Source organism: Papilio machaon, chromosome 1 (genome assembly GCF_912999745.1).
Source record: "Papilio machaon chromosome 1, ilPapMach1.1, whole genome shotgun sequence".
Taxonomy (NCBI): Eukaryota; Metazoa; Arthropoda; class Insecta; order Lepidoptera; family Papilionidae; genus Papilio; species Papilio machaon.
This window is the reverse complement of record NC_059986.1, coordinates 229,213-256,327: the sequence shown is the minus strand read 5'-3', so window position 1 is coordinate 256,327 and position 27,115 is coordinate 229,213. Positions and strand designations below refer to the sequence as shown.

General features: G+C 34.7%; 1 protein-coding gene and 1 long non-coding RNA gene across 2 annotated transcripts; one reads left to right on the top strand and one right to left on the bottom strand.

The window, feature by feature from the left end:
* Positions 1–197: 197 nt before the first annotated feature.
* LOC106712756 (beclin 1-associated autophagy-related key regulator) lies at positions 198–1,658 on the bottom strand. Its single transcript, XM_014505394.2, has 3 exons — positions 1,412–1,658; positions 606–1,028; positions 198–355 (listed from the first exon to the last, which is right to left on the bottom strand). The coding sequence occupies exons 1-3, from the start codon at positions 1,588–1,590 to the stop codon at positions 214–216; spliced, it is 744 nt and encodes a 247-aa protein (XP_014360880.2). The 5' UTR covers positions 1,591–1,658; the 3' UTR covers positions 198–213.
* A 2,502-nt stretch (positions 1,659–4,160) lies between these two features.
* Positions 4,161–7,157, top strand: LOC123721182. The gene is made up of 3 exons (XR_006756168.1): positions 4,161–4,244; positions 5,358–5,543; positions 6,525–7,157. It is a non-coding gene; the product is annotated as an uncharacterized LOC123721182 (long non-coding RNA).
* The last annotated feature ends 19,958 nt before the right edge of the window (positions 7,158–27,115 follow it).

Below are 27,115 nucleotides of genomic sequence, written 5' to 3'. Positions count from 1 at the left end.
AGCGCGACGAGCTGCGCGGCGAGCTGGAGGGCGGCGGCCGCGCACTGCGCCGGGTTGTGGCGCGCCTCCCCGCTCAGGCTCGCCTCCTTGTTTCCCGACACTGAACATCACAAAGCTATTCATCTCCTAATTTACTTTGCAGTAAAAACGAGATGGCAACCAAAAGCAGTGTTTGCTATAAGTGTTGAATGTTATAAACTTGAAACAGATGCATTAATGAGTGGTACCCCAGGCTTGTATATGCGAGCAGTCGCCGTCGGCATCGATCCAGGGCGCACCGATGTGCAGCTGTGGTCTCCGCGGAGGCTCCTCCTCCGAGTCCTCGCCCAGGAACTCGAGATCTTCTATGCTGTCACTGAAAACATTTCAGTTATTGTTAGAAATTGCTTTTGACAAGTAAAGATTGATATAATTAGTGATGTAAAATGAAAGCTAAACAGGGGAAAGACACTTGTATCTTTTCAAAGTAACATTGGTTAGAGGAATTAATCTTGACTTTTAAGAATATTTTACATATTACTACATATATGTTAAATGAAAAAGCAATGTAAGTTTTTTTTAAATATTTTTACCGAAATTTCTGCAGATGTACAATTAAAAATTACCTTGGGTCATAGCTTAAGTAAACAGGAAATATGTATTTAGTAAATTGCCGTATTCTAGATCTCCTCAGTGCTGCAAGATCTTGAGCTTGGTCATTGTAAATACTGATTTTGTTCTGAAGTTCTATATGTTGATTTTGAGCATGTTTCCCGAGACTGGCTACTCTTTTCTGATATCTCGGCAGTTTGAGTCGCAGTTCATTATTGTGATTTTTCAACTCGGTCAACTCTTTTCTCTTGGCCTCTATAATACTTCTCCGCTGCTCAATGGCAAGCCGTACAAGGTCCAACTTGTCCCGTGACAACTTATTCTCTGTGAGCAGAATGTCTTTTCTAAGCTTTGGTCCTAACAATTTTTCACATCTGTCCAGTACATGTTGTCTGTTTAGTTTTAAACGCATCAGTTTAGCTTGTTTTTCAGCAAATCTGGAAATTATGGTGATTGATTTTAATAGCTGTATCATTTTTATTTAATAACAAGTATATATTTAACATTACACTACATAATATTTTTCTAGCCAACAAAGTGAAGCAACTCATTTCTGTTGCTGTAAGTCATAACTTTAATAACAAAATTTTAATTTATTGTAAGTTTTTTATGTACTAATTTTAATTACGGCCTATTCATGGAAAATGTATTCAACACTATTTCTATGTACAAAACTAGAATTTTGTAACGAAAGGGACTTGATTAGCTAATGACCATGGGTTGTATTTGCAAGAATGTAGGTTAAGGATTTATCTATGAACAGTATATACATCGCCACGAGGACTTTATTTAAATTTAACCAAAGAGAAAACAAGCTCACCTGTCCGAGTAAGGCATCGAAGAATGTACAAAGTTTCCATTCCTGACACATTCGGCGCAATAGAAGTTTTTCTTAACTGTATAACACAAAACACATTTCTTGTAATGTCCGTCACTCTCCGTAGATGAAACTTTGAAATCTCGCGGCGCTTCGCTCTCTGCAAGATAACTGAGGGCCATTTTTAGTTATTGTTTTTGCATTTCTTTCGTGTATTTTGTAAACTTGTCAACATTGTCAGCTGGAGAATGTGAATGACAATGACAAGTTGACAAGTGAATGTGCTGACGGCACGATGACATTTTGTTGTTGTTTTTACTATTCGCTCACGAGAGCAGGCAAAGGAACTAAGCCATACAGCCTTGTCTTTTTTATTTTTGAATGTATTGGATTTTAAAATGTAAAGGCCGGAGCCAAGTCTTATTTTTCTTCTTTCCGTCTCTTCAAAGTCTATAAAAGCCGAGGCCAATTCTTATTTTCTTTAATTTTTCATATTTTAAAAACCATAAAGGCCAAAGCCAAGTCTTTTTTATATCATAATCTTTGTAAGTTCCAATCCATTTAGTTTTGTCCAAAGAATATAATACTCTCTATAGAGAGAAGAATGACATGTTACATACTATAGTATTATAACTTTGGTCTATACGCTTATACTACTAGCGCCATAATGGTCGCCCATATGAAAAAATAAAACGCGGGAATTTTGAATATACGTTTAGTATTTTAATTTATTTATAGTTAAAAATTTATATTGGAAATTATGATTATTTTGATAATTTGGCAAATGTAAGATTTTTTTAAAGAAAGAATAATTTTAAAATGAAATAATCATTATTTCCAATATATTGTGTTAGTAAAAGTTATTAACTTAAATTAGTTAAAGGAATAATGAAATGAAACAGAGTAATTTAACATCATTTATTTAATTAAATTTAGTTCCCGATTTTTTTTAATTAAGAATCGCTTTAAAGATATAAAAAATTATTGATTTTATTATGAAATCACAATTTTCATTATAATGTCTGTCACAATTAAGTAAAAAGCTGAAATCCACCATGCATGTAAGGATGGATTTTAAATTTTTAACTATATAATTTTTGTATCCATTTGATTCAAGTTCATTATTAATTATTGAAGCACTTATCTCCACACATTGAATAAATTTTTTACTGGCGTAATTTAAGCTTTCAGCATAATCTTTAAATTGTGTGAAAATGTGTATGGATTTATGGTCTGATGATAAAAACAATTCCTTACAATTATTACAATTTATATTTCGTTTTTTGACCATAAATCCACACACATATGCACAAGCCTGGGCCTCTGACGTACCACTATCAATGGTATGAACTGCTTCACCAATAATATCTTCAAATTGATCTTGATGTGGATCAAATTGCCATTCTATGTCATCTGACGTCTGTTCTATTTGGCTATCGCCGGCTATCAAAAATGCCTCTAGATTATTAATATTTCAATATTTCACTTATCAGAGTCAATATCTCAAAACTTAAACACTCGCGTTATTAGTTCAAAAATACAATGCAATATCAAAGATTTCGGAACCATACGAGAACACGTTTTGAAACAAATTTGAAAACTTATTTTTTTAACGGTTATGATTTAAAATTGCCATTACTACATTTTTTTGCGATGTAGATATAAGATAACAAGTGATCGTATATCTTGATTTATAAATACAAATGTAAGAAATAAGACAATTAATAATAGGATTTTTTTTAAATCATGTTTTCTTATTTTTAATTATAAATACTTTATTATAATAATAAAAGGATGAAATATTTTTTTATATGGCAAGTATAGCTTGGACTATCGCGAGCGAAAACGGCATAGATATATGCTCTATCTCGTTCATATTATGGAACCCAGTTAACACAACAACAAAATTGTCTCTGTGTGAAGTTTCTTGTTTTTCGTTCGAAGTTGGCGGACCCTGGTTTTGTCAATCCGATATTTCCACGCAAAGGGATATCATATTTCATATTTCTTTTACAGTATTATGTATAAAAATGTAAAGTGCTAAATATGTCTTAGTATTTCTAAGAATATCTTGCAGGACACGCGGGACGCTTTCTGATTTTTCATAAACTTGTATAAGTTCTTCAATAAGTAGCAATCTTTCGATAGCGTACGATGGACAGTCAAATATTATATGTTCCGCAGTCTGATCTGACTCTGTATTGCAGAAGTTGCATGTTGCATTTGCTACTATTCTCATCCTGGAAAGATGAGCGTTCAGTCGATAATGGCCAAATCTAAGTCTGCACATTATTGTATAAAATTTTCTGCAATAATACCTCTCGGTGCAAGAAAACCAAGGATTACTTAATTCTGAATTAATTGATGCATACCAATGACCTTTTCCTGCCTCTAAAACAGCTTTCCATTGCATTTTCCATTCTTCTTTTAACCGTTGCTTCAAAATTGAGTATAAATCTGTATGTGGTATTGCAACACCGGTTATCCTGTCTAAATCAGCTGTAACTATACTTTTAGCTAAATAGTCTACGCTCTCATTTCCTTGAACACCAATATGTGACGGAGTCCATAAGAATTTTACTTCCAAATAATTTTCTTTCAATTTCCACCACAAACTTTTGATTTCATATATGATGAAAGACGTTTTAGCATCTAAGGTTCTTGTTTTCAATGCTTTTAAGACACTCATGCTATCGGAGATCAGTAACCATTTATTAGATATATGTGGGTTTTCTTCTATAGGTATATTTAAGAGCGATTAAAACAGCATAACATTCTGCAGTGTATATGCTTGCTGATGCAGGAATGGAAAGGCCACGTCCAGTTTTCAGATGAGGTATATAAAATGCACAAGCTACTTTCTTTCCAATTTTTGAACCATCTGTATAAATTTGTCGACATTCAGTATATGTAGATATAAGTTCATAAACTTCTTCTTTTCTTTTCAACTTTTCATCAATATTTATGTGTATATTACTGAATTTACTTTCGTAATTCCCCTTATAACAAGGCCAAGTATATGTACTTTTGTGAATATTATATTGTTCATCATATTGTATCACTTCATGAAAGTCATGGAGTATATATGGGGCTGAGTTAGATATAGGCGACATACTATTATAGTAAAATAATACTTTTTGAATAAGAGGATGGTGAAACAAAGAATTAATATTTAATAAAAATCTAAATTTCAGATATTTAAATCTGAGTAAGACAGGAGGAGTGAGACATTCAGCCTGTAAAGAAACAATAGGAGTTGTTCTCATAGAACCAGTAATAAGTCTTAGATTTTTATTTTGTATAATATCTAATTTGTTTACTAATTTTTTATTTGATGCAAAACAAAGGAAGCCATACTCAAAATGGCTCCTCACTAAAGACTTATATAACATTAATAATATTTTTGGATCAGCTCCCCAGTTAGTACCAGCCAAAGCTTTTAAAACATTAAAGGCCTTAGAAGCTCTATCTGAAATGGAATTCACATATTTGGTCCAAGATAAATTATTTGTAAAAATTACACCTAAGAATTTTGCACAACTTTCTATTGGTAAAAATGTATTATTATAAATTATTCTAGCATTAAATGGACGAATTTTATTAAATATTACAACTTTACTTTTCTCAGGACTAATATCTAAATTTAAGTGTGAAAAGTAAGTGTGCAATTTCTTTAAAGCCTCATTTAAAATGGCTATCAAGTTTTTGACATTTGTTCCAGAAGCATATATTACTAAATCATCTGCATATTGTAAATTAGTTACATTTGACCCTAAAATAATATTTAATTTATATATGTATAAAATAAAGACAAGAGGACTCAATATTCCTCCTTGACAAACACCTTTATAACTGAGTCTAGGACCAATAATTTTGTTATTATTATTAACTTTAGCAAAAACTCTTCTTTCATGTAAAAAGTTAAATATCCAATTTACAATTTTTTCAGGAATTCCCAAAGACCTCAACTCTTCGACGAGTACATGAAGATTAACATTATTAAATGCACCAACAATGTCAAAGAATATACTAATTAATACTTCATTATTTTCCATAGCTTTAAAGATGTCTAAATGAAGAAATGCAATACTTTCTCTAGATGACTTACGGCGTCTGAATCCAAACTGATTTGATGGTAAAAGACAATTATTTTCTATATAAAATTCCAATCTAGATTTTATAAGCTGCTCAAATATTTTACCCATACAAGATGTAAGTGCTATAGGTCTGTAAGATTCTGCTATGTGAGGTTTTTTTCCATGCTTTAAAATGGGTACCAAACAATCTTCTTTCCAATCATTAGGGATAAGTGAATGAAACCATAACATATTATATATTTTCAGTACTATTTCTCTACAGATAGTATTCATGTTTTTTAAAGCTTTATATGGAACAGAATCTAAACCACAAGTTGTGTCCTTTCTAGAGTTAATAGCTGAATTGAATTCGGTCAAGGTGAAAGGTTTAATAAGATAATCACGATGATTATCATTTGAGGAATGATGAGTTAGAGGTGATTCAACTGTGTCTGGAGTATATTTTTGCAAAAATTCGTTAGCCCAATTAGAATCTATGACTGATGTGTTATTATGAACAAAAGTTTTGTTAAACTTTTTAATGTAATTCCATACTCTAGTCAAAGGAGTGGATCTATTAAAAGTTTCACATAGTATTTTCCAGCTAAGCTGTCTTTCAGTCTTCAAAGTAATTTTTTTAACAGCTTGTAGTCTTTTAAAATTGATGTAATTTTGTTCTGTGGGATCATTCTTAAATACTAAATATGCATTTTTACAATTTAATACTGCCTCTTTGCATTTTGAATTCCACCAAGGTACAGAAATTTTTATTTTATTTCTTTCAAGAGATTGCAAGTTGCAGTTAACATTTCGATTAGAAGACTGATTGGATGGTATGGAATTTAGCATGGCTTGTTTAATTAACTCTATTAAATCTGTATAACATTGTAAAGGATTACTATAATCAAAACTATAATTTTTAATTAAATTATCTATTAAATTTGTATATTTTGACCAATCTACCAATTTTAAGTTTATGTTACTTGATACAGTTGGTTCTTGAAAATTTTGATTATTAACTGTAATTTTTGTCTTTACAGGAAAATGATAGCTGCCTAGAGAATCATCATCACATACTTGCCACTCACAAGACAGAGCCAGTGAAGATGAAACAAGTGTTAAGTCCAATGCATTCTGCCTCCATCTATGAGATCCTACTGTAGTCATCTGACCATCATTCAAGATTACAAGATTGTTGTCATCTATACTTGCAAGAACATCCCTACCTCGTGAATCCAATTCAGAACATCCCCATAATGTGTGGTGGGCGTTGAAATCGCCAGCTATAAAAACTGGCTGTGGCAAATTTTGGATTAAATTATCTAGTTTTGATTTACTATAATTAATTGATGATTTAGGGGGACAGTAAACACTAACTAAAGTTAATAATTTATCATTATATTGTATTTGTACAGCTATGTTTTGTAATGAGTCATCAGAGAATGTATTGATAACATGAAATCTAATTTTGTTATGCAGAAGTATTGCTACTCCATTATGATCATTACCTGAATCTAATCGTATAATATTATAACCTTTTACCCTAAAATTTTGCCTATTACTAAGCCAAGTTTCACATATGAGAGCAGCATCTATATTGTTCTCATATAAAAATTGTGTAAATTGAAAGCGATTTTTAATTAAACTCTGTGCATTCCATTGTATAATGTTAAACTGATCCATAAAATATTAAATGTTATAATAATAAAATATCTATTTTGGTTTCATTATATCTATGAGAACGTCTTTAACAAGCTGAGAAGATATCGTGGTTTGTTCATTTGATTTATTAAGAGTTAATACTTTAATGACTGTATTTAAAATTATATTAATAATGTCGTCATTCTTAACCAGTGACATAAGAGCATCTTTAGGATTTTTTTTGTTTAATTCGGGGAATTCATTTTTATTAAAAAGGTCTACAAACGGAGTTTTATGTAATTTAGATTTTCTTTTATCTTTTGTTTCTTAACTGGACATTGTCCAGAAATGCTCAGATGGTTTCCTTTGCAATGTATGCATACCGCATTATTTGACGAGACTTTGCAATCTTTGTAGCTGTGATTTTCAGTGCAAATTGAGCATTTAACAGAATTTTTACAATACTTTGCTAAGTGGCCATACCTGAGACAATTGTAGCATTGCTTCACAGGTGGAATATACTGGTTCACCACGAACCGCCAACCATGAATATCGACGTGGTCCGGTAAAACATTAGATGCAAATGTGATCGCCACGGTGCCCGTCGGCTGCAGCAGACTACATCCTGCCTCATTCTTGTATTTTTTCATTATTCTTTTAACGCATATAATCTTTTTGTAAGTCGTTAGTGTACCAAATATTCTTGAATTGGAAAGATTTGTGGGAACATTAGTTATAACTCCTGTTATTTCTGTTCCTGCTGCTGGGATGGATGCTTTCATTTTATACTCATTTAGAAATGTGATATTATTTAAGAATGCATTCGCCAGAGAAGGCTTTTCGAAATGAACGCCTACTTTGTATTTATTCATGGATTGCAAATATTTAATTCCTTTATTGAACCTCTTCATATGAGTGGACAGAGACATCATGTCCCGCGTGCCAATTGGCCTTTTTTCATCATTTGATTCGACAAAGACAACAAAATCAACGAGGACAGAGTCCTCAGGGTACCTTCTGTTGTAGTCAGATACAAAGTACGGCTTATACTTGCGCTTCTCTTTCTCAGAATCTTCCTCAGTACTGGTATCAACTTCTTCTTCCTCAGTCGTTTCTTCAAATGCTTCTTCACCCGGCAATTTCTTCTTTTTACGTTTCCCCATAATGAGAGAATCCAGTAGCAATAAAACTTGTGAAAGTTTTGTGACTTTTAACAAAATTAAACAAAATTTTTAAAATTTTATTTAAAAAAGGCGCCTATTACGCTTCAAGGTTCCCGCGCTCTCGGCACGATGACAATCGTGACAGCATGGATTCAGTGTTGCCGTTTTTAGTGTAAGTATTTTTGAAGCCTTTTTCATTGGTTTCATTTAATATAACTCCAAATTAACTAAAAGTGACTAAAATACAAAGTTTATATTTTAAAATGCATAATTTTCTATATTGATATTTGGTTTTTAATTACGAAACAATTACGTAATACAGGATATTTCATACTGCGGATAAAGGAAAATTTTATGAAGGCGCCAATTTTGGAGACGTCATCTGGCTTTGCTTTAAATTATGCCCGACGCAAAGAAACATGTTATAAAAACATTGTGCTCTTTTCATGAAGAAAGGAGTAATTTTTGCACGTTAATATTGGTGATCAATATTTTACATGCAAAACCAAAAAAACTTATTGGCATTAGCCACAGACTGTAATTTGAATAGGATCTGCAACTAAAGGAACAAACTTCGCCTACTTACAAGATAAAGTAGTAAAGTAAATAGTTTGTTTATCTTGCGCCGAAGTATGGTCCGCTGCTCAGTGTAATGAGTGACTTGATTTACGACTTTGCTAGTTTGTTGGAGGGCAGCAGCAGCTGTTGCGAAGTTAATTATCAGGGAATTTGATTAACCGCGCGTCCGAGCTGCGAGTTCTGAACACTAGTTTGAGTGATCTTGAGCCGCCGAGGGTCCATCAATCTGATCTGAATATTAATGAAAGTCCAAGGTTTTCCCTATTCAATATCTATTTTGCTTTGGTATTTTGTGTTACGACAGTGATGGCATCATATTATGGATTTGCTTTTTTGATATTATCTTTTGTATTTTCATAATGTTAACGATGAAGTAAAAGTATGTTATAGTTTTAAGTTTTTACGGCAGTGAAATGTTAAATATAAAATTACGATACAGTTTGTACGAACTATGGACAAAAAATAAATTGCTAAAATTATATTTTAATATTCCAATATGAATTCAAATTAAATCGCCCGAAAAAATATTCAGTTGAATAATTAGTTTTGTCGCAGCGCTGTGGTGCATTGAAATGAATGGAAACTCCATTGATTATTCATGAACGGAATGGTTTTTCGGGAGCGAGATTGGAATGACCGAGCGCGTTTATTGAACGCTCCTCTAAACTTTGATTGAATTTATCCAGCTGTTGACGGCCTCTCGCCCGTTGGTAAAGGTTTAGAAAACAAGTACAGGTAGCTTATGTGTTTTGCCATATTGTATAATAGTGGAGTATCAAGTGCTTTTTCGTTTAAAAATTACATTTTCATCACTATATTATTACGCTTTTTCCAAATGTAAACGTAAAATCAGAACGCAACTCAAACATAGAAAGACACATATAAAGTTAGTTAAACTGGAGTCGCAACACAAACTGCACAGTCTGTGAGGAAAGTTGTCGTCCGCTGCGCGCTGCACAAACACGACAGGTGACATGCAAACAAGTCCAACACCTCTCGTGTCTGTGTATGTTTAATTAACAAAAATGCTCACATTTTTCACAAAGATTATTGGCACTGCAAAAAAAAAAGCTGAACATTTCGTCATGTAACATTATGAAAATGGATATTTTTATTACTATTCCTCCCTCCCCCCTTAAAATGTGATTTAATGCAACTTTTCGTCTGCGCTTGTCTGCTTTGAATTTTACTTTGCATGACATTCATATAATTTATTTCATTGTGTAGAAAGTTGAGTTTTCGAACTATGATGGTAAACTAATGTTATATTGTCCGGTGAACTGAGGACATCTGGAGCCCGCCGCGCCGTGCAGACTATCGGGGCGGGCGGGGGCGGGCGGCGGCGGGCGGCTGCGGTACCTCTGGGAAATTCCCGATAATTCCATATCGCACACTGAATTTGTGGACACGTTTTATTTATATGTATTACGTTTGCAGTCAACGGTAATATATCATATAAATTCAACGAATATCGTGCATTTAAATAATATTTAGCGCATAGTTTTATTATAACTTATCATAATTGCTAAATTTTGAAACTGTAAGCTCCATAAGTTTAAAGCAACTTTTTCACTTAGATAGGATTTCCTTTTATAAATCGTTGTGACACGATCGTGTTCCAGAAATTTGTGTAGTCGGCCAAAAACTCGTATGGTTTGTTAAGCTGTTTGTAACAAAGGAAAAAAATCCTAAAATGTTGTATATGAGCCGCACGTATTTTGTTTGTATTGAATGTGTGGCCGCCGCTCACGTCAACAGCGGCTGTAACTCTTTTAATCGAATATTCATACGAAAGCCACTATTCGAGGCTCGCCGCATATAAAATTATTTTATAGGTAAATCGTTTTTTAATGCATTCCACTGAAGCTTAATACGATTATTTGTACGTTAAATTTATTAATTTGTCGGACATTTTGTAATTTTTTACGGATGTATTTTGCTTCATCATTTATCATGAATACGTGAAGCGAACACTTTGTACCCTTTTTTAAGAAAAAGTTAAATTTGACTCTGTTAAAGTTAAGAGAAGAAGTGCATAAAGCTATTTTGACTCAAAAATAAAAAGATATTTTCTTTATAAATCATTTCGATCGATGGGCGAGAGACCACTAGTACAATTTATTGTGATCCATCCTAACTTTCGCATTTACAATATTAGTATGACAGAGGCAAATTAAGTCTTGACTAATTTAAATTAATTTAATTAATTTAATTAATTTACTAATTGAATGATTTAATTCACTTTGATTCCGAAATTAACAGTCTAAGGTAAAAAGCAGATGAAAAGGCAGCTCCGGGTATTAATTGAATTTGGATAAACCTTCCAACAGTACTGACAGAGCGCCCGCATGGCATTTCATTAGATTTTGATGTAGATTGACAGAAACTTTTAGACAAAGTAATTTAAAAGTAGGCCATTTGTAGACAAATTTTGAATCTATTAAATGCGACGAATTACTGTCTGTCTACAGTATAAAAGACGTAAAAATTTTACGTTGATAAAACCAACTTTAATAGAAAACAGAATATTTATTAAATCTTTAAAATATCATACGCATTTATTTACCTTTAATACATTGCAAAGACAATGTATTAAAATTCTTGTATTCTTCGGTAACTGTTTCCCGTAGTGTTAGTGTTTATATAATTTCTTCCGGGCTCGTTTACAGTGCTCTGACGGGTTGTGAGTACAAAACTTCAGCAGTTCAGAGACGGCGAATGGCCGCTCTAGCCGCCGCGGGCTAAAATTGTTGCAGCATTACAAGCGAAAGAGCTGTTTACTGCAGCTATAGTGGCTGTTGCAAGCTTCTAGGGTTGTTACTACTTGTATAACAGATCTGAAGACAATATATACGTAATTCGATGCACAGTATAAATGTATGGTCGGGTTAAATTAAAATAAAAAAAATTGAATTATAAAGTCGTACGAGAAAACGCCTTTGCAGTGTTTTTTTTTAAGAAACACATTGTATGGACGCGCTTATATTGATGACTCCTAAGTAATGCAGCGGCGACCATCCGCAATATAAACAGGGTTGCCGTTATGTGCCTAAGCCGCGTTTTATGCGCAATCCGGAGAGTGGTGCATTAGTGGAACTACTCAGGGCTCTATTTATAGTAGTCATTTGCGAGGATTTGCTCAGACCTCTCATATGACAGCTGCTTTATGAGCTAACTTTGTTTGTTCTCCTGAAAAAACAAAGGTAATGTAGTCTGATGATAAGTTATACGCAAAGACAGAAAAATAAATATTTGTTGATAAAACCTAATTATGTTACTGAATCTAGTAGAAATTAAGTTTGTTAAAAAATAGTAGTAACTTTAAGTGAAAATAGACGGTTCAAAAAAGATATTAGGAAAGAAATCGACTTTAATGTAACACGTCGTAATGTCTTTTTCACGCTTTCCGCTGAGTCCGCACGCCGCGTGACATTGTCGTGAGTTCCCGGAGTTCTACTGCCGGAGCACTTGCACAAAGATATTCAATCATCCCTCTCACTCTTCTTCACCAAATTGAGATAGAAATATGTTTTTATACGTGTGCGTCAGTGAAAACTGACTGCGACAATCCGCTCCTTGCAACACACGTATGTAGCTCCTGTCCTGTCCCGAAATGCTATCAAAGATTTAACAAGGGTACATTTTTATTTAACACACGTTAAATTCTATTGAAATTTCACTTAGAACAAAAATAACAAGTAAGAAAGAAAATAACAAAAAATTGGTAACTTTAATGACACGACCATTCATTGCTTTATAATTTTCATAATAGAGGTATTAACGATATAAAAAAAAATATATGAAAAATTAGATGTTGTTTGGATAATAGTTAATATTTATTTAAATCAAATATGTATTAGTTTTTACTGCCTTTTATAAGCTTAATCGATTACAAGGAGAAAATTCAATTTTACATAACATGAAATGTAGTGCTCTTGTACTCTTCCTAACAGTCCAATATTGAATCTTAAATCGAATTCTGTCGAATAGAATTTGCCGGCACCGCCGGAAGTGCGGCTGCATAAAAGTAAATAGGGTTTGGTTGAAGATTTGTTGAACAAACCGATGTGACCTCTGTCGCTATAACATATTTTTCATCAAAGCAAATCTTTAACTGCATAAACCAATGCTTGTAAACTGGAAAAAAAGTTAATAAACGATTAAAGTAATACCTAAATCTAAATAATTTAGAATAAATGTCAATATTTAATAAATATACCACATCTCACGTTGCAAAATTCAGTGTAACTCGACAATGATTCACTCGTCTGTGTATAAATTTGTCACTACATTGAGTGAATATTTTGTATAAAAAAAAAAAAAAACTTAAACCGTGAAAAATTAGAAGATACACTTGCAATTATTTATTAGAACTCGTATAGATTATGCAGAAGGAAAACAATTAAATAACAAGTACTAATAAATATTGTTTCGCTTAAAAAATATTGACATTTAAATATGAATATAATATAACTTATATTGAGTTTTTATATAATGAAAACGTAGAGAGAAAATAAAACACAAGCCACTCATATACATTGAAATCGAGTATTTCACAGAATTTCTAAACCTCATAAAAAGATATCAAAGAAAGTCGTTTCGGGAATGCATTTACAATTGGTAAGAATAATAAAGTAATGTTTTTTCAGTCGCGGCACGTAGCTGGCCTCCGCTCGCCGCACGCCGCACACCGCACGCCGTCCACAACAGCAACCGCAACTGCAAATACTGAACAAAGAGCTGCACAACTGCACACTACATCTGGAGTGTGTTCCAGACGCGCTTGTCATCGCCGAATGCCGAATGCCGCTCGCTCAGAGTTTTCATATCTCTATATTTACTACTTCATGTACCTTAACTTCAGAATTTTCAATTCATATTTGAATGCAGACGGTGTACTTTCTTATATTTTTCTTTCAAAGGTTAGGTCTTGATGTTTCTACCACTATTCCTTCCTTTTTAGAATTCGTACGAGTCTGAGTTTTATTTAAAGTTATATGAAATCTATACTCTATGTAAAGTTCGAAGATAAATTTTGGTAAGACGCTAAGTATAAGGTATGTTATTTGCGAGCAATATTGTGCCGCTCATATTGAGCCGGCTCCAGACGATTGGAGCCAATCTGGCGCAATAACGCGCTATCCTCTGCTTGGCCTCTCATGTGCGCTCGCTATCTATTGAGGCAATTTGATGGAAATTGCTAGTTACATAGTAAGACTATCTTATAAACTCCCCTTACATCATCTTCATATGTAGAATAAAATAAATTATTAAACCGACAAATCGTTTTATTTTTAAAAACAACACAAAATATTTTTACACAACGAAAAATTGTACTCGAGGATTCGAAACAAAATTGTTTAACTTAAAGTGTAATACTGTATATTCTTGGAAACGAAATAAAATCGTTTAAATTGCTAATTTTATCCCAGCCCGGTCACTTATCTGGTAGTTGCGAGGCAGTTAGGATATCGCTTCGTTCGCAGCAACTACCGCCAGGATTTCTACCGCCGAGCAAGATAAGAGCCTGCCAATTGCCAGCCAGTTGCCAGCGGCAGCGCAGGAATACTTTACAACGAGTGCACATTGCTTTTAAACATAACACTTTCAGATGGTTCGAGAATTTCTGTGTTGATGTTTCATTTCGTACATGTTGCTATATCGCATTTGTATAGTAGATACCTATCGTATCAGAAGAAGAGAATAGCAAAAAAGTTCTTTAATGATATTAATATTTTCATTTGTTTATTTTCATGAAATAGTTTATTTAAATGCAAATTTCAAGTAAACTTGTCTGAAACGAGAAAGCGCTCCGAGATGTCAGATGACAGGACAGGTACCTTGCAGAGTTTAAGCAAAGAGTCGTGTTTGTACAGCAACGCCTGTGCTGTTTGTGTTTATTGTTACAGTTGTTGAGCGACGCATCTCGCACTCTGTACTGTGAACTGTGATACATGTGCTTCAGCTTTGTGCAAATCTTTGACAAATCAACTAGTGAACATTCTCTTTTGTCAAAGTTCAAGATATTTGAATTTAAACACATACTTAAACTTTGTGTAAGCAATTTAAATCTTAATTATTTCATTTTAGTTGGCCAATAAACAAAAGATTAAGGTTATACCTTTCGTATTTTAAACTAAATACTAAACTTTTTTTCGGTTTTCTCGGCGGACAAATTCTCACACTTATACATTAAATATTATCACGTTAAAATTGCTAAACTTAAGATTCATGCGTTCATTCAGCATTAAAATGGATTTAGTCCGCGTTAACTGAATGCATTCCATTTGTGTCGAGCGGCGGCGACGAGCTCGCAGCGAGGACCTGAGGATTGTCGACTAAGGATTTATTGAATTTGCTCTGGGCCGCGAGTGGCTTGTAGTCATGGGTGATTCAACTAACATTGATGACCTGCAGCTCAGCTCACGGGTCACATGTGTGAAGCAGATCAGTGAACCGGCTCACAGCTCAGTTCAATTTGTACCTGGATAGAGTGATGTTTTGGGTTTTAAGCTGCGAACTGCGACTTACCAGGTAGCTTGCGGCTCATATAGTTATAGTACATAGCGATGAGCTGTCAGTTTAGTTGTTGAGCCGCAGCTCAAAGTGAACCGTTGACAAGTCTACAAGCTGATTTTCACACATCTAGTGGCTAGTAGCAACCGAGCGAATAGCACGCGAGTGACGCATTAGCCGCCTCCGACTCATTGCACCCTGACGACAAGGGGAGGCTATTATTTAGTCTGGTTATTGAATTACAAAGGAAGTTTTATTATAAGGTTTAGAATAAGACTTCTTATCTTCTATGGTTCTGAATGTGGAGAGTTTATGAATTAAAATTGCATTGTCTGCATCCTGTACATGCTTGTAGCATAAATGTATAACTTCAATAATCATGGCCGAGTTCCGGACTAGTCTTGGGCACTTTTGTTTTGACTTTATATTGTAAGTTTAACTTGTACCAACATTAAAATATATATGCGAGGAGTAGTATTTAGTAGTAAGTGCCAACGTTCACCAAAGAAAGTTAATATATTCTCTCATTGGTAACATATGCTAAAAATGTTAATATTGGCTTGTATCCAAATGAGTTAAGTTTGTTTTGCAAACAAAGTTAATTGTTTCCTGTGTACAGGCCGCTGGCTGCAGTGGGAGCTAATTTTTACTGAACATCTGCACTTTACGATGCTAATAACATTAGCCGCCGCCGCCGCCGCCGCCTCCGCCGCCGCCACCTCCGCCGCCGCTGCTACTGCTCTGTTGTACCAATATTAAAATAGACAAAAGCTTTTACGTTTGAATTTATAATCTAAGCCTAGCTATATGCAATAAATTGAAATGACAACTTTTCTGTCAACATTTTTGTAGGTTATGCATTTCCACAAATATCAGCTAGGTACCTAGCTAGGCCACATTTTTCAATCTGCATTTCGTCTGATGATTGAAGAAGTGCATATTAAGAAGGGGCTGAAAATAATTATCTGTCTGAGATAGAGTTACTTGAACTGAAAACCTTATTTCAGTTAATTATATTTTTCCTTCAATATTACAGCAGTAAGAGTTGGCCTCCTTCATAACAATGAAATGCAATATCTTTTTTGTATCAATACAATCATTTGCTCCAAATGTCATCATGGCGCATTTTTTCAACATTTATTATCCCTCGTTTCGGATCATACTAATTGGCAATCTTTGTTGTTCCTCCGAGAGTTCGGATCCGGAACGAATGGAAAGTTACGTAGTCTGAAGAATACACGCCTTGTCCGATTAATTGGATTGGGTTACAATGTTACTGCCATGTTGAAGCACTCTTTGAACTTACTAATTGAATGGCAACATTTAAATGGCAATTCGTTAGGAGGCACACTGATTACAAATTAAAAAGAAAATCCGGATGAAAATTTTATTGAACCACAAGCTAAAAATACTTCGGAAGTGGGGCGGGATAACTTAACCGTTGTTTAAAAAAAACAAGTTGTAGCGTTCGTAAATAAATCAAAAATTTAAATTATTTAGTAAGATTTAGTTTTGTGTCTTGTCATTTTATAAACCATTTATTCATTTTAAAAAAGGAAGTACCTATCCGTTGAGATACTTTCTGTTACGTAGACACGACGAATATAAATGTGAAATTTCTAAGTGCGGCATTAGCTGCGTTGTTGCTTCTCTATCTTTGCTCATTAATACTGTTGACTGTTGACAAAAGCAACAGGGTCAGTCTGCCGGCTAAACACCACCACGACAAATTGTGCCCAATTGTGTTGTAATTGATGAGGCTAGGGATTGTCCGCCCCCGACGCCTGCCGGCCGCGCGGACTGTGTCTCTATTTGTTCAGTAATTAGCTAATTACTTGATGAATTTTTTATTTTTTTTACCATGAATAAACGAACTACGTGGAAAACAACTTCCCATTATTTTGTTGTATATAAAATGTTGATATATAACATTTAAGCTATGCTTCAGCTTGTTACTTAGATACACAATTAGATAAAAGTGCCTCTGAAAAACTTAATCTTTATTATATTGGGAACAAGTTAGTTTAAGTTGTTCAAAGTAAATTAAAAACAAGAAAATTGTAGGAACAGAGAGTCGCCGGCCGCCGGGTATAGAGCTGAGCAGGGGAGAGAAGAGGTGACAAGTTTTTATCGCAAGTCATTTGGCGCTGGCGTCGCTCGCCGCGGCTCCGTAATGATGCTATTATTTCGCCGAGATCGGGACACGCGAGAGATACAAGTTAAGATTTATTGTCCGATGACACCCAAGTGGCACATCTACCTATATAAACTATAATATAGTACTTATTGTAAAAATAAGATAACACCACTAAAAACCAAAAGGTAAATAATTCACCAAAAAAGGGAAGCGACCGCTGCCCATAGATATCCACATTTCCAAATGCGTTATCTCCTTTTAAGTATCAGAGGATGAGACGCATATACACATAAAGGATATTTCATTGTCCCACCGCTCAACAATTCCACTTCCCCTTTCCATCCTTTCCTTGTATGAAAAGGATGGAAAGGGGAAAACTATTAAAATTAGGCGTCCAGCACACACGCTCATCAGCTAAAAGGCGGAATGACTTCCACTCGAGGCATGTATTCTGTGTGGTCGTGGTATTGCACCGGTCTACCGACCCATTCGTGTAAAAGATGTTATTGTGGGCTCTAGCTCTGTTAAATAACTAACTAATTTCTATGGAACCCCAACTTTATCCAAAAAAAATGTACAATGATTCGGCTCATCCTATATGGGGGCAGTAAATTTTACTAAAAAAATACGTAACATCACAAAACGTAATAACCATAAATATGAAGTAACATTTCGTATAAGAAGGAAAATAATGTTTTGGGTGAAAATGTATGCAAAGAGTCGCGCCGGGAGCGAGCTGAAAAATTTGAATCTGTGACTTGAATTTGCTTTATTACATTTACCTGAGTAATGTTATAAAGATAAGTAGACGTGCCACCTTTTTTATTTTAACGGTCTTTATGTCGCCTTAGTAAATTTTATGTTTTGTTGGTTCGAGTCAGTCTTTCCTTTGTTTACATTTTGTTGACAAGACAACATAGAATCCATTATATTTTTGCGTAATTATCTACATTGAATTTTAGCTGTCGCCCGACATATTTTAATTATTAGCCTGTGTTATTCCGTTACTTAGCTATTTAATTTTTTTAACGAGCGAGCGGCCATTTTATGTCGCCGAAGTATTGATGCGACCGCTGCCCGTAAACATTTGCAATTTCAGATGCGCTGCCTACTTCTAATCGACGGAGTCGAGGACGCACAGGAAAAGGGAATATTTCCCCTTCCCATACATCCCCTCTTCCATCAAATCATCTTCTAATAATTATTCCTCCCTCACCACACTCATCAGACGAAACGGGGATTTGTTTCCACTTCACACCTGTTTTCTGTGTCACCGAGTGAGCCGGCCAATTCGTGCAACAGATGCTTTTGTTACTGGCATCTAACACTGTTAAAACGTTAAATGCAGTCAAATTTAATTTTTCTGTATCTTTACCAGAATGAATCCGAAATTTTATCGATTCTCATTAGGTAACGTCAATCAAGCAAGCCGATACAGTTAATTATGAAATGCAATCCAGTTGATTTAGCGTACACGGGCTCTGCAAATGATTGACCTAACATTTACTGTGTCAAGAGTTAGATTAACACGTGACATAACTGTCCCGACTTGATTACCAATCAGTTGCAGGCTAGCAACATGTACGTGCAAAGATATAGCTGACGTGGAATCAAATATTAATATAACACTATAATAAGTAATTAATATTAAACTAAACAGTTATAGTTAGTTGTCAGAAACATCGTCTTTGATTGTCAAATTGTAAAGCACGGAAGAATAGAGTGAGTGACACCACTAGCAACAAGGTATTTTGTGTTCTACATTTGAAGCAGTTTTACGACAAGGGAGATAGCAAATGATGCTGTCAACTTTTCCTCTATGTTTTCTGAATTTAGCATCAATAGACCACGAATAAAATTAAAAAGATATTTGTTAAAATAGTTATTTATCAGCTTCATTTTGTATGTTTGAGGTACTTAACTATCTTCAGCGCCTAATATTATTGGTGTGTACTATGTACTAATAGTTATAGATCTATTAATTTGTATAATAGTGTTTACGCTAGTTGCGAGTACGAGTGTGAGCGGTGCGAGCACCTAAGTCAATCAAGTTATCGTCAAGCCGCGCTAAGCAAACATCGGCTGATTGAATTACTGTTTACAATTAACACAACATATACGCATTCACCGCGAAAGTAAAACAGAAATGGGGTAAATATTTTTTAAATGAACATGATCAAATTATATAACTATTGAAACTGGAAATATGTAGTTAAAATATTACGAAGTTTAGTGTCAAATGTAATTATATTTCTGTTAAAAGTTTAAATGTAAAACAACATAAAATATCGCATTAGTACGGTACTTACGGTCCTGGGCGGTGGCGGAATGTCCGTTTATTTCAGCTCGTTTATTTCGATTGCCGCCGATATAGATTAACGAGCATTAAAGTGTTTACAGATTTAATTAAATTGTTGAGACGCTGACGAATACGACCCATAACAATCAACAAGGCTGTTAATGAAGACATTTAGGCAGTTTTATTTGTTTAAATAAGTCTGCTTTATTGTGTCGGGAAACAATCGAGCATTTAGTTTTTATTGTTGTTCATTTACTTAAACAGAAACGTATCAATGGAGACGATATACTCGTACCGATACCTCTTGTATAACAAACACTAATCAATTTCGCTTCAATTAACTTTCTTTGATTTGATCCAATCTTCCAACCTCTCAGTGAAAGCAATGCCTCGCTACATATTGGATCTGTCCCTTTAGATGACATCGTACTGTCTCACTGTCCTTTACATTGTTTGGAATGTGAATTGGATCAATTCCTTTGCCCTTTGTGATACGGACATAAAAGTTACATAACTTGCCCCCTACAGTCTTTAGTGATCTTCTATCAAATAGTCCGCGATTACATCAGCGTGAAATTAAAAAAAAAAATAGCCGACTTCATAAAAAAACAAATTCGAACAAAATGCACTAAAAAGTAACAAAATAATGTCATGAAAACCCTCTAAACTCTAAAGAAAGTTCGTTCTTGTAACATGTCTATATTGTATAATTATTGTTATTTCGCAGTCGGTGTCGGCCTAAGTAAATAGGTGACATTTTATATTTGAGATGTATTAGACATACTTACGTTTATGTCCCTACTTAGGCCGAAACCGACTCCAAAATAACAATAATTATATCGTTGTTTATATTATTTTATTGATGTCATACTATAAGCATAGTCTACGTCGAAATATAGGCAACGTGTTTGTGAAGACATCGTATATTATCATGAGCCGGAAATAAACAAGATATTGATAAGTCCGCGGGGAGTGGAGCGCGGGGCTCGCGGCGTGGGTTTGCGGGGCGACGTGGTGCGGGGAGCCTCTTGTTGATTGAAACGCGGCCGCCACAAAGGACATAACCGACGCAATAATAACATCTTATTTTTCTTGTCCTCAACAAATAACTTGTCATACTCGTAAGCATCACTCAGGTCAGGAGAATGATATTGTTTACTTGTCCTACAGGAACTTTCTTATTTGTGTAATATATTACTGTCTTATTTCAAAGTTACTAACAGTAACATAACTAGAAATCATGATTACACTTAGAAAGCTTCACTCTACGAGTATGTAACAGCAATCTAAGTTAAATCTAAACACTATATCAAGGTGAGCAAATAATTCTCTAGTGTTGATTTGCGTAATACTGTTTGTGTTAACACAGAGCATAGAGCAGAGAGTTCAGAGCACAGAGTAGCGAACTCAGAGCTATGAAGGTAATCAAAGTATACTGCTGAAACTGCATGTCGGCCGTCACCGCCACACGAGCGAGCCATTGAGTGAGACCTGTGTAAATCTCTCCGACTACCTGTTGTTTGTATTAAGTCTCTACTATGTGCGAACATTTAGTTCAAAGCAATTCACAGAACAAACACTCAGATTGTAATAAATTATACTATCAGACGTAGATACTACATTACTATTAATTCTATGTTTGAAAATCTAAGCAATAAAATCTAGAAAACTTTCCATGTACACGTATCGATGCTAAATGCTCATTTGAAATTAATTAAAAGAAATAACAAGCTCAAGAATTCACTTAACATTATATGAGAAAACCTTATCAATTATTTGGCAGAGAAATGAAGTCGGTTCACAATGCATGGCCCCAAGCCCTCGCCGGACGATTGGATGTCATTTACTATGTCTAAAGGTACGTTTACACTGAAGCAAAGCGACGTTTGAGTTGCGTAAGACAATATCAATTATCAATTTTAACAATTCCGGAATCTAATTTCTTTCAATGTTGCTATACCAAGGTTTGGACCCTTCGTACACTAGCACGACTCGATGCCGCGATACTGAGCAAAACTGTAGTGAAATTGTGGACAATTACGTAGAATGAATGTAAAATTCTATTCTATGATTTACAACAAACTAATGATCGTTATATACTACAGAAGGACAAAAAGGTATATTTTCATATTAAGTAAAGTAACTTTTTCATTGTTTAAACATTGAAGAATAATGTGACGCAGCCCTTATTCTGCGGAGTCAATACACGAATCGTATATGTCACGATCACGACGCGTCATCTATCAACGAAATTGATCTCCCTCCCCCTCCCATTCCCCTAAGCCGCCGAACACCCCCCGCCCCTACCGCCGACGACCTTTGATACTTCCTACTAAAATCGTTTAAGAGGCGAGGTTTTGAAATAATATTACAAAAAACTTGCTCGAATAATTTCGCGTGTGTGGCAAATGAGCAAGCTGAAGCTTGAATTCGCCAAAATGTCGAAGTGACCGTTGCCCATAGATATCGGCATTTACTTATATACCTCGCCTACCTTTAACCGACAGATGAGGAGATGTACAGAAGGAGGGTATTTCTCCTTCCTTTGAATTCCCTCCCCTGTCAAATTTACCCGCCCCTCCAATATCCTTTTAAAAGAAAAAGGGTAAGATGGCTAAAATTAGGCCTCCGTCACGCACACACGTAAGATAAGCGGAATTAGTTCTACTTCACGCCATGTCTAATACAACGTAATTAGAATATATTGGATAAATTATATTATTGAAAAGATCTAATCAGGCAGTAATTTCAGTCAGTACAAGGTTAATTAAAAAAAATCATGGACATGTAATAAAGATAAGGTTACAATTTACGTATATTTGGAGAGTGTAATTCGGTCCTTTGAATTGCGTTATAATGTGGTATTGGAGTGAATAAACGGAACAACAAATGTTTCGTGTATAAAGGGGACATATCCAATTAGCGAGACTACACGGCGAAGGTCGGAGGGGGAGTGCGGGTCGCGAGGGGAGGGAGTATCGTATCAAAGAAAGTTAATTGAAGCTAAATTGATTAGTTTGCCCGCGGTCAGGTGGCGCCCCCCGCGGCGTCTAGCGTTGCTCTGCAATCTGTAAGTTGGACAGTCTGTGGATCTTATATTTTAACTTTGTGCATGTTTTTCATTGATTAATTATAAGTAGTAATTTTTTTATTATTATTTTTCATATCTTTAATTTTTTTTCTGTATTAATGTGATAAAAAGTAAAATTAGATCGCATGACATCGAAAATCGCTTTGAAGATTTTGAATATCTAAACATTGTGTCTTGATTTGTACTAATTAAGAACTTGTCTCGTGTTCCGCAACGCCCGAGTTTAAAATGTATTCCTACGGTCATACAAAGCCATGTGTCATTATTAAATTTCTCTCTCTCTTTTGTTTTTAGTATCTAGAATTAGGTAGAATATTTCGTCTAACGAAATTGTCACGTACAATTTTACAATTAAAACACCTACATAAATCACGATATGTTCTGTCTTTCCTTCACACATCCGTTTAAAAGTCAATCATTGAAAGCACAGTAACTGAGAAAGAACGTGAAGACAATCAGGGCTTGTTATTAAAAGTAATGGAGTGAGATGGAGTCGTAATTGTCGGGAAGTTAGTGTTCACAGTTGAGTTGAGCTCGGCTCGGGCGACGGAGAAATAAGGAAATGTAACGATGTCGCTCAACTAACTGCTTGTTAGAAGCGCTAAGGACGGAAGCTGCACCATTTACACGGCGCAACTTCTAGCACGAGAATCTGTAACAAGATTATTTGTCAGGTTATATACACTCTTTTGTTGTCACTACTTATATTTTGCCTAAAATATTCAATTTATTTTTTTGGTATTCGGATCCCAACTGTCACGAAAATCTCTTCAATTAATTGACTGCAGCGAATTCGCAAAAAATACTAATATATTCGAAAAAAAGCGTCCCCGAGGAATGTGCTGGAGTTTTATAAAACTGTCAGCGGACGGAGACGGTTTAAAACATTTCTCTTGTCTTAAGTAAACGAGCAGAAAGAAAAAAAGTTGTTTGAATATTTAGTTAAAGCAGTGAAGAGTCCTGACGGAGAAAACAGCGGGGATTGGATTAGCGCGTGTCCGCTGTCCGCTGTCTGGCGCACTCACACTATCTAAAATGTTTTTACATTAATTATGGCTTTTGTTAGCTTCTTTCTGTGAAATTGGAAAGTGTAATAATTGAGATGAAAAGTGAGATTGTCAAAATAGTAATCCGATAATTTTACACTATACACGAAGACATCATAAACATGATTTATCAATGTGAAAAGAAGTTATGACGCGTTAGATTCGAACTCGTTTTTCATTAATTTAGAATTTTATTTAGAAGTTTAATCTCAATGCCATCACAATAGAATTTATATACCTACAAACCCACATACATAAAAACAAACTTACATACGCGCGAAAAACATTATCCTCTTTGTCAGTCGGGTAATAAAGTTATTGTTTATTATGTTGGAGTGACTTCTCTCTGTGAATTCCGTCATTAAGTTAGGGGCTTCGTCTAGCTAGCGCGGCGACCGACTTATTGAAGTAGGTATTATATATTTCATAAGGTAGTATATAATGTTATTGTTGTCGTAATATTTTATGACTATGCTTAAATATATGATAAGGCTATGGGTTGTAAACGACTAACATATGTCTTCTGACCTCTATAAAGTAAACTTACACTTTGTAACACAGATTAAGATTTAGCCAAGATCTTCAGTATTAGCGGATTTCTCTTCTTGTTGGTCGTGTCAGGCGGCGTCAGAAGTTTCATATCCCTCAGTGAATAAAGTTTTGAAAGATCAATGCAGGACGATTATCAGGTGGTAAGAATAACAGTACGACTAAAGTATATGCTGATCACTAATTATTAGAGACGTGAGTGGGAAGAGACCAGAGAAGAGAATTTGGAAAACACATCATTTTATACGTATACGTATACGGTTTACGTAAGCAAAAAAAATGCAAAATTTAAGATGTTCAGAAATACGCTGTTTATTGATGTCAACAGACTATGCTGGCTTCTGCCAACTGAGCCGAAACTTACCACATAAATGTGTAAACAAGGACCGAAAAATTATATTGCATTGAATAGTTTATTCAAGACAAATAAACTAGTAGGTATTACACACGTCAGCAGTAATTTCTGACTGTCAATTAAATGTCAACAATTCATGTGTGTGTAATTAATTTTTCAAAGTAAACTTCAATGTGAAATTAGACAAGCTGTAAAGAGAAATTTTCGGTTAGACTTCGTAATATATTCCAATGTAGGTAAATAACAACGTGGGGTTTGTGGGCATTATTTACCGCCGAACTTTCTCTTCAACAACAAAACTTGAGAAGTGACGACCTCAAATAATTATCTCTTGTAAAATATAACAGAGGTCTACATTAACTTTTCAACTCTGAGGTTTGAAAACTACGCGTAAAATATTAAACAATTATTTCAAATTACTTCAAGATGATCATTCAAATTCAAGAAACTAGATACTTCTTTCTCATGAAGTTTAATTACGTAGATTGTGTATAACTAGAGTAAATACCAAACTGAAATATATTACGTTATAAAGCAATTGTTTCAAACCATATATTTTTTGGTAATGTGAAAAACTTTAAAAAGTACTTTCCAAAGATCGATCGACGCAGTTTTTACTGTTTTCGACTGTAATTTCTTTTCCTTGGGATGTAATTTATTTCCTCCAATCTGTTTTTATGGCGCATCCATAGTGATAAACGATTGTTTAAAAGCCTTGTGAAATTAATTGTTTGTAATGAATTCTTTCTGATAACCTCAATACTGATCGCGATGAACAAATGTTTATCGAGAACTTTGTGATTATTTTAAATCTTTTCCCACCGCTATAAGCTTTTCTTTACATCTCTAGGCGCTATCCATATATCTTTAATGTTTTGTTTACGTTGTTCGCATAACAAGTATAATCTACGTGGACAAGTAGAGATACAGTATCGCGGGGGTTGCCGGCGGCGGCAGGCTCAGCGGGGAGCGGCGGGTGCTAATCCCTGACCCTCGTATATTACACCACAATTGGATACAATTTGTCGCGGGGAATAAGGGAGAGGGGAGGGGGTAGATTGTCCGCGTCGCTCTTATCAACAATATTAATGTCTCGACTTAAATTTTGATAGCAACATTAACACAGATCGTAGGCGACGAAATTATAATGCAAATATGCCATCATTTTTTGAGCATTGGCACGAATCTATTCAAGCTATTTGTCGCTGACCACATAAGTTGGGATAATTAATGTTTTCGTGTGAGACAATACACAAGTTAAAGAGAACATTACTTCGTGTTTATTACAACACTTATGGCACTGTGTCATATCTAAGTTAACAAATTGTGTCAAGCCGCAACCTCATAACACACCGTAATGACACATTACTCGAAACTCTCAAGTTTTATCAACAATAAACCAACCTCTGCGCTCCATTGCGGGTATTCACTCGGCTACAAGTTTGGCAGTTGCTGTAAAACATGCAATAACACTTCCTGTCGTCGTTATGAACGCTGATATTTACAGAAATTATACTTTAAGCTTTAGTAAGAAAACTTTTTTTACAGATATAGATTATTATAAACATTTGGAGGTTAGTTTTAACCTTAAGTTACCCCTTATTCCAATTGCCCACGATTTCTCGACTTCACCAATTAAGAAAAGTCTAGTAATAGATATAGCCTATGTCATCCGAGGATAGTATAGCTTCTCAACAATGGAATAATTTTTCAAATCGGTTAAGTAATTTCAGAGCTTATCCAATTCAAAGAAATAATCAAATCATTCCTCTTTATTATTATTATTTATTAGTGTAAAAAAATGACAAATATAAATTGGAACACTCAAGGAATGGACTCGCAGAAGAAGTCTTTAAAAAAGATGTCTTTTATAGAATTGTGAAACCGTTAGATTTAATTTAACGAGATTAGCCGAGAACAATTCGACTCTTCTAGCCCGCATCGTCGCTGAGCCTGCTCCGACCTCGCAGTCGTTACTGTTTATGATACTGTTACGGAAACCATTTTACAACATTGAGATTTTAAAGAAAACAATAAAATACTTTTTCCAGAATGCAATAGATTTAAAGAAGTAATATCGTTTTATTTATTTCAATGTTCATCAGTTACAACAAATGGTAGCGCGCGTCCGGCGGACAATGAGACGATAGCGACAGGGGAGGTAGAGCGGAGGCGACGACTGAATGCAGTAAAACTAAAAGAGCAGAGCTTTAAATAAATAAGTGGAGACGAGCAGGAGCAGGAGTTGAGCAATC

Excerpts from the sequence above, each read along its gene's own strand:
- LOC106712756 (XM_014505394.2), bottom strand. The coding sequence starts at position 1,590 with ATGGCCCTCAGTTATCTTGCAGAGAGCGAAGCGCCGCGAGATTTCAAA. Across the intron at positions 1,029-1,411 it reads TCGATGCCTTACTCGGACAG|ATTTGCTGAAAAACAAGCTA; the intron begins GTGAGCTTGTTT and ends CATAATTTCCAG. Across the intron at positions 356-605 it reads TACTTAAGCTATGACCCAAG|TGACAGCATAGAAGATCTCG; the intron begins GTAATTTTTAAT and ends AAATGTTTTCAG.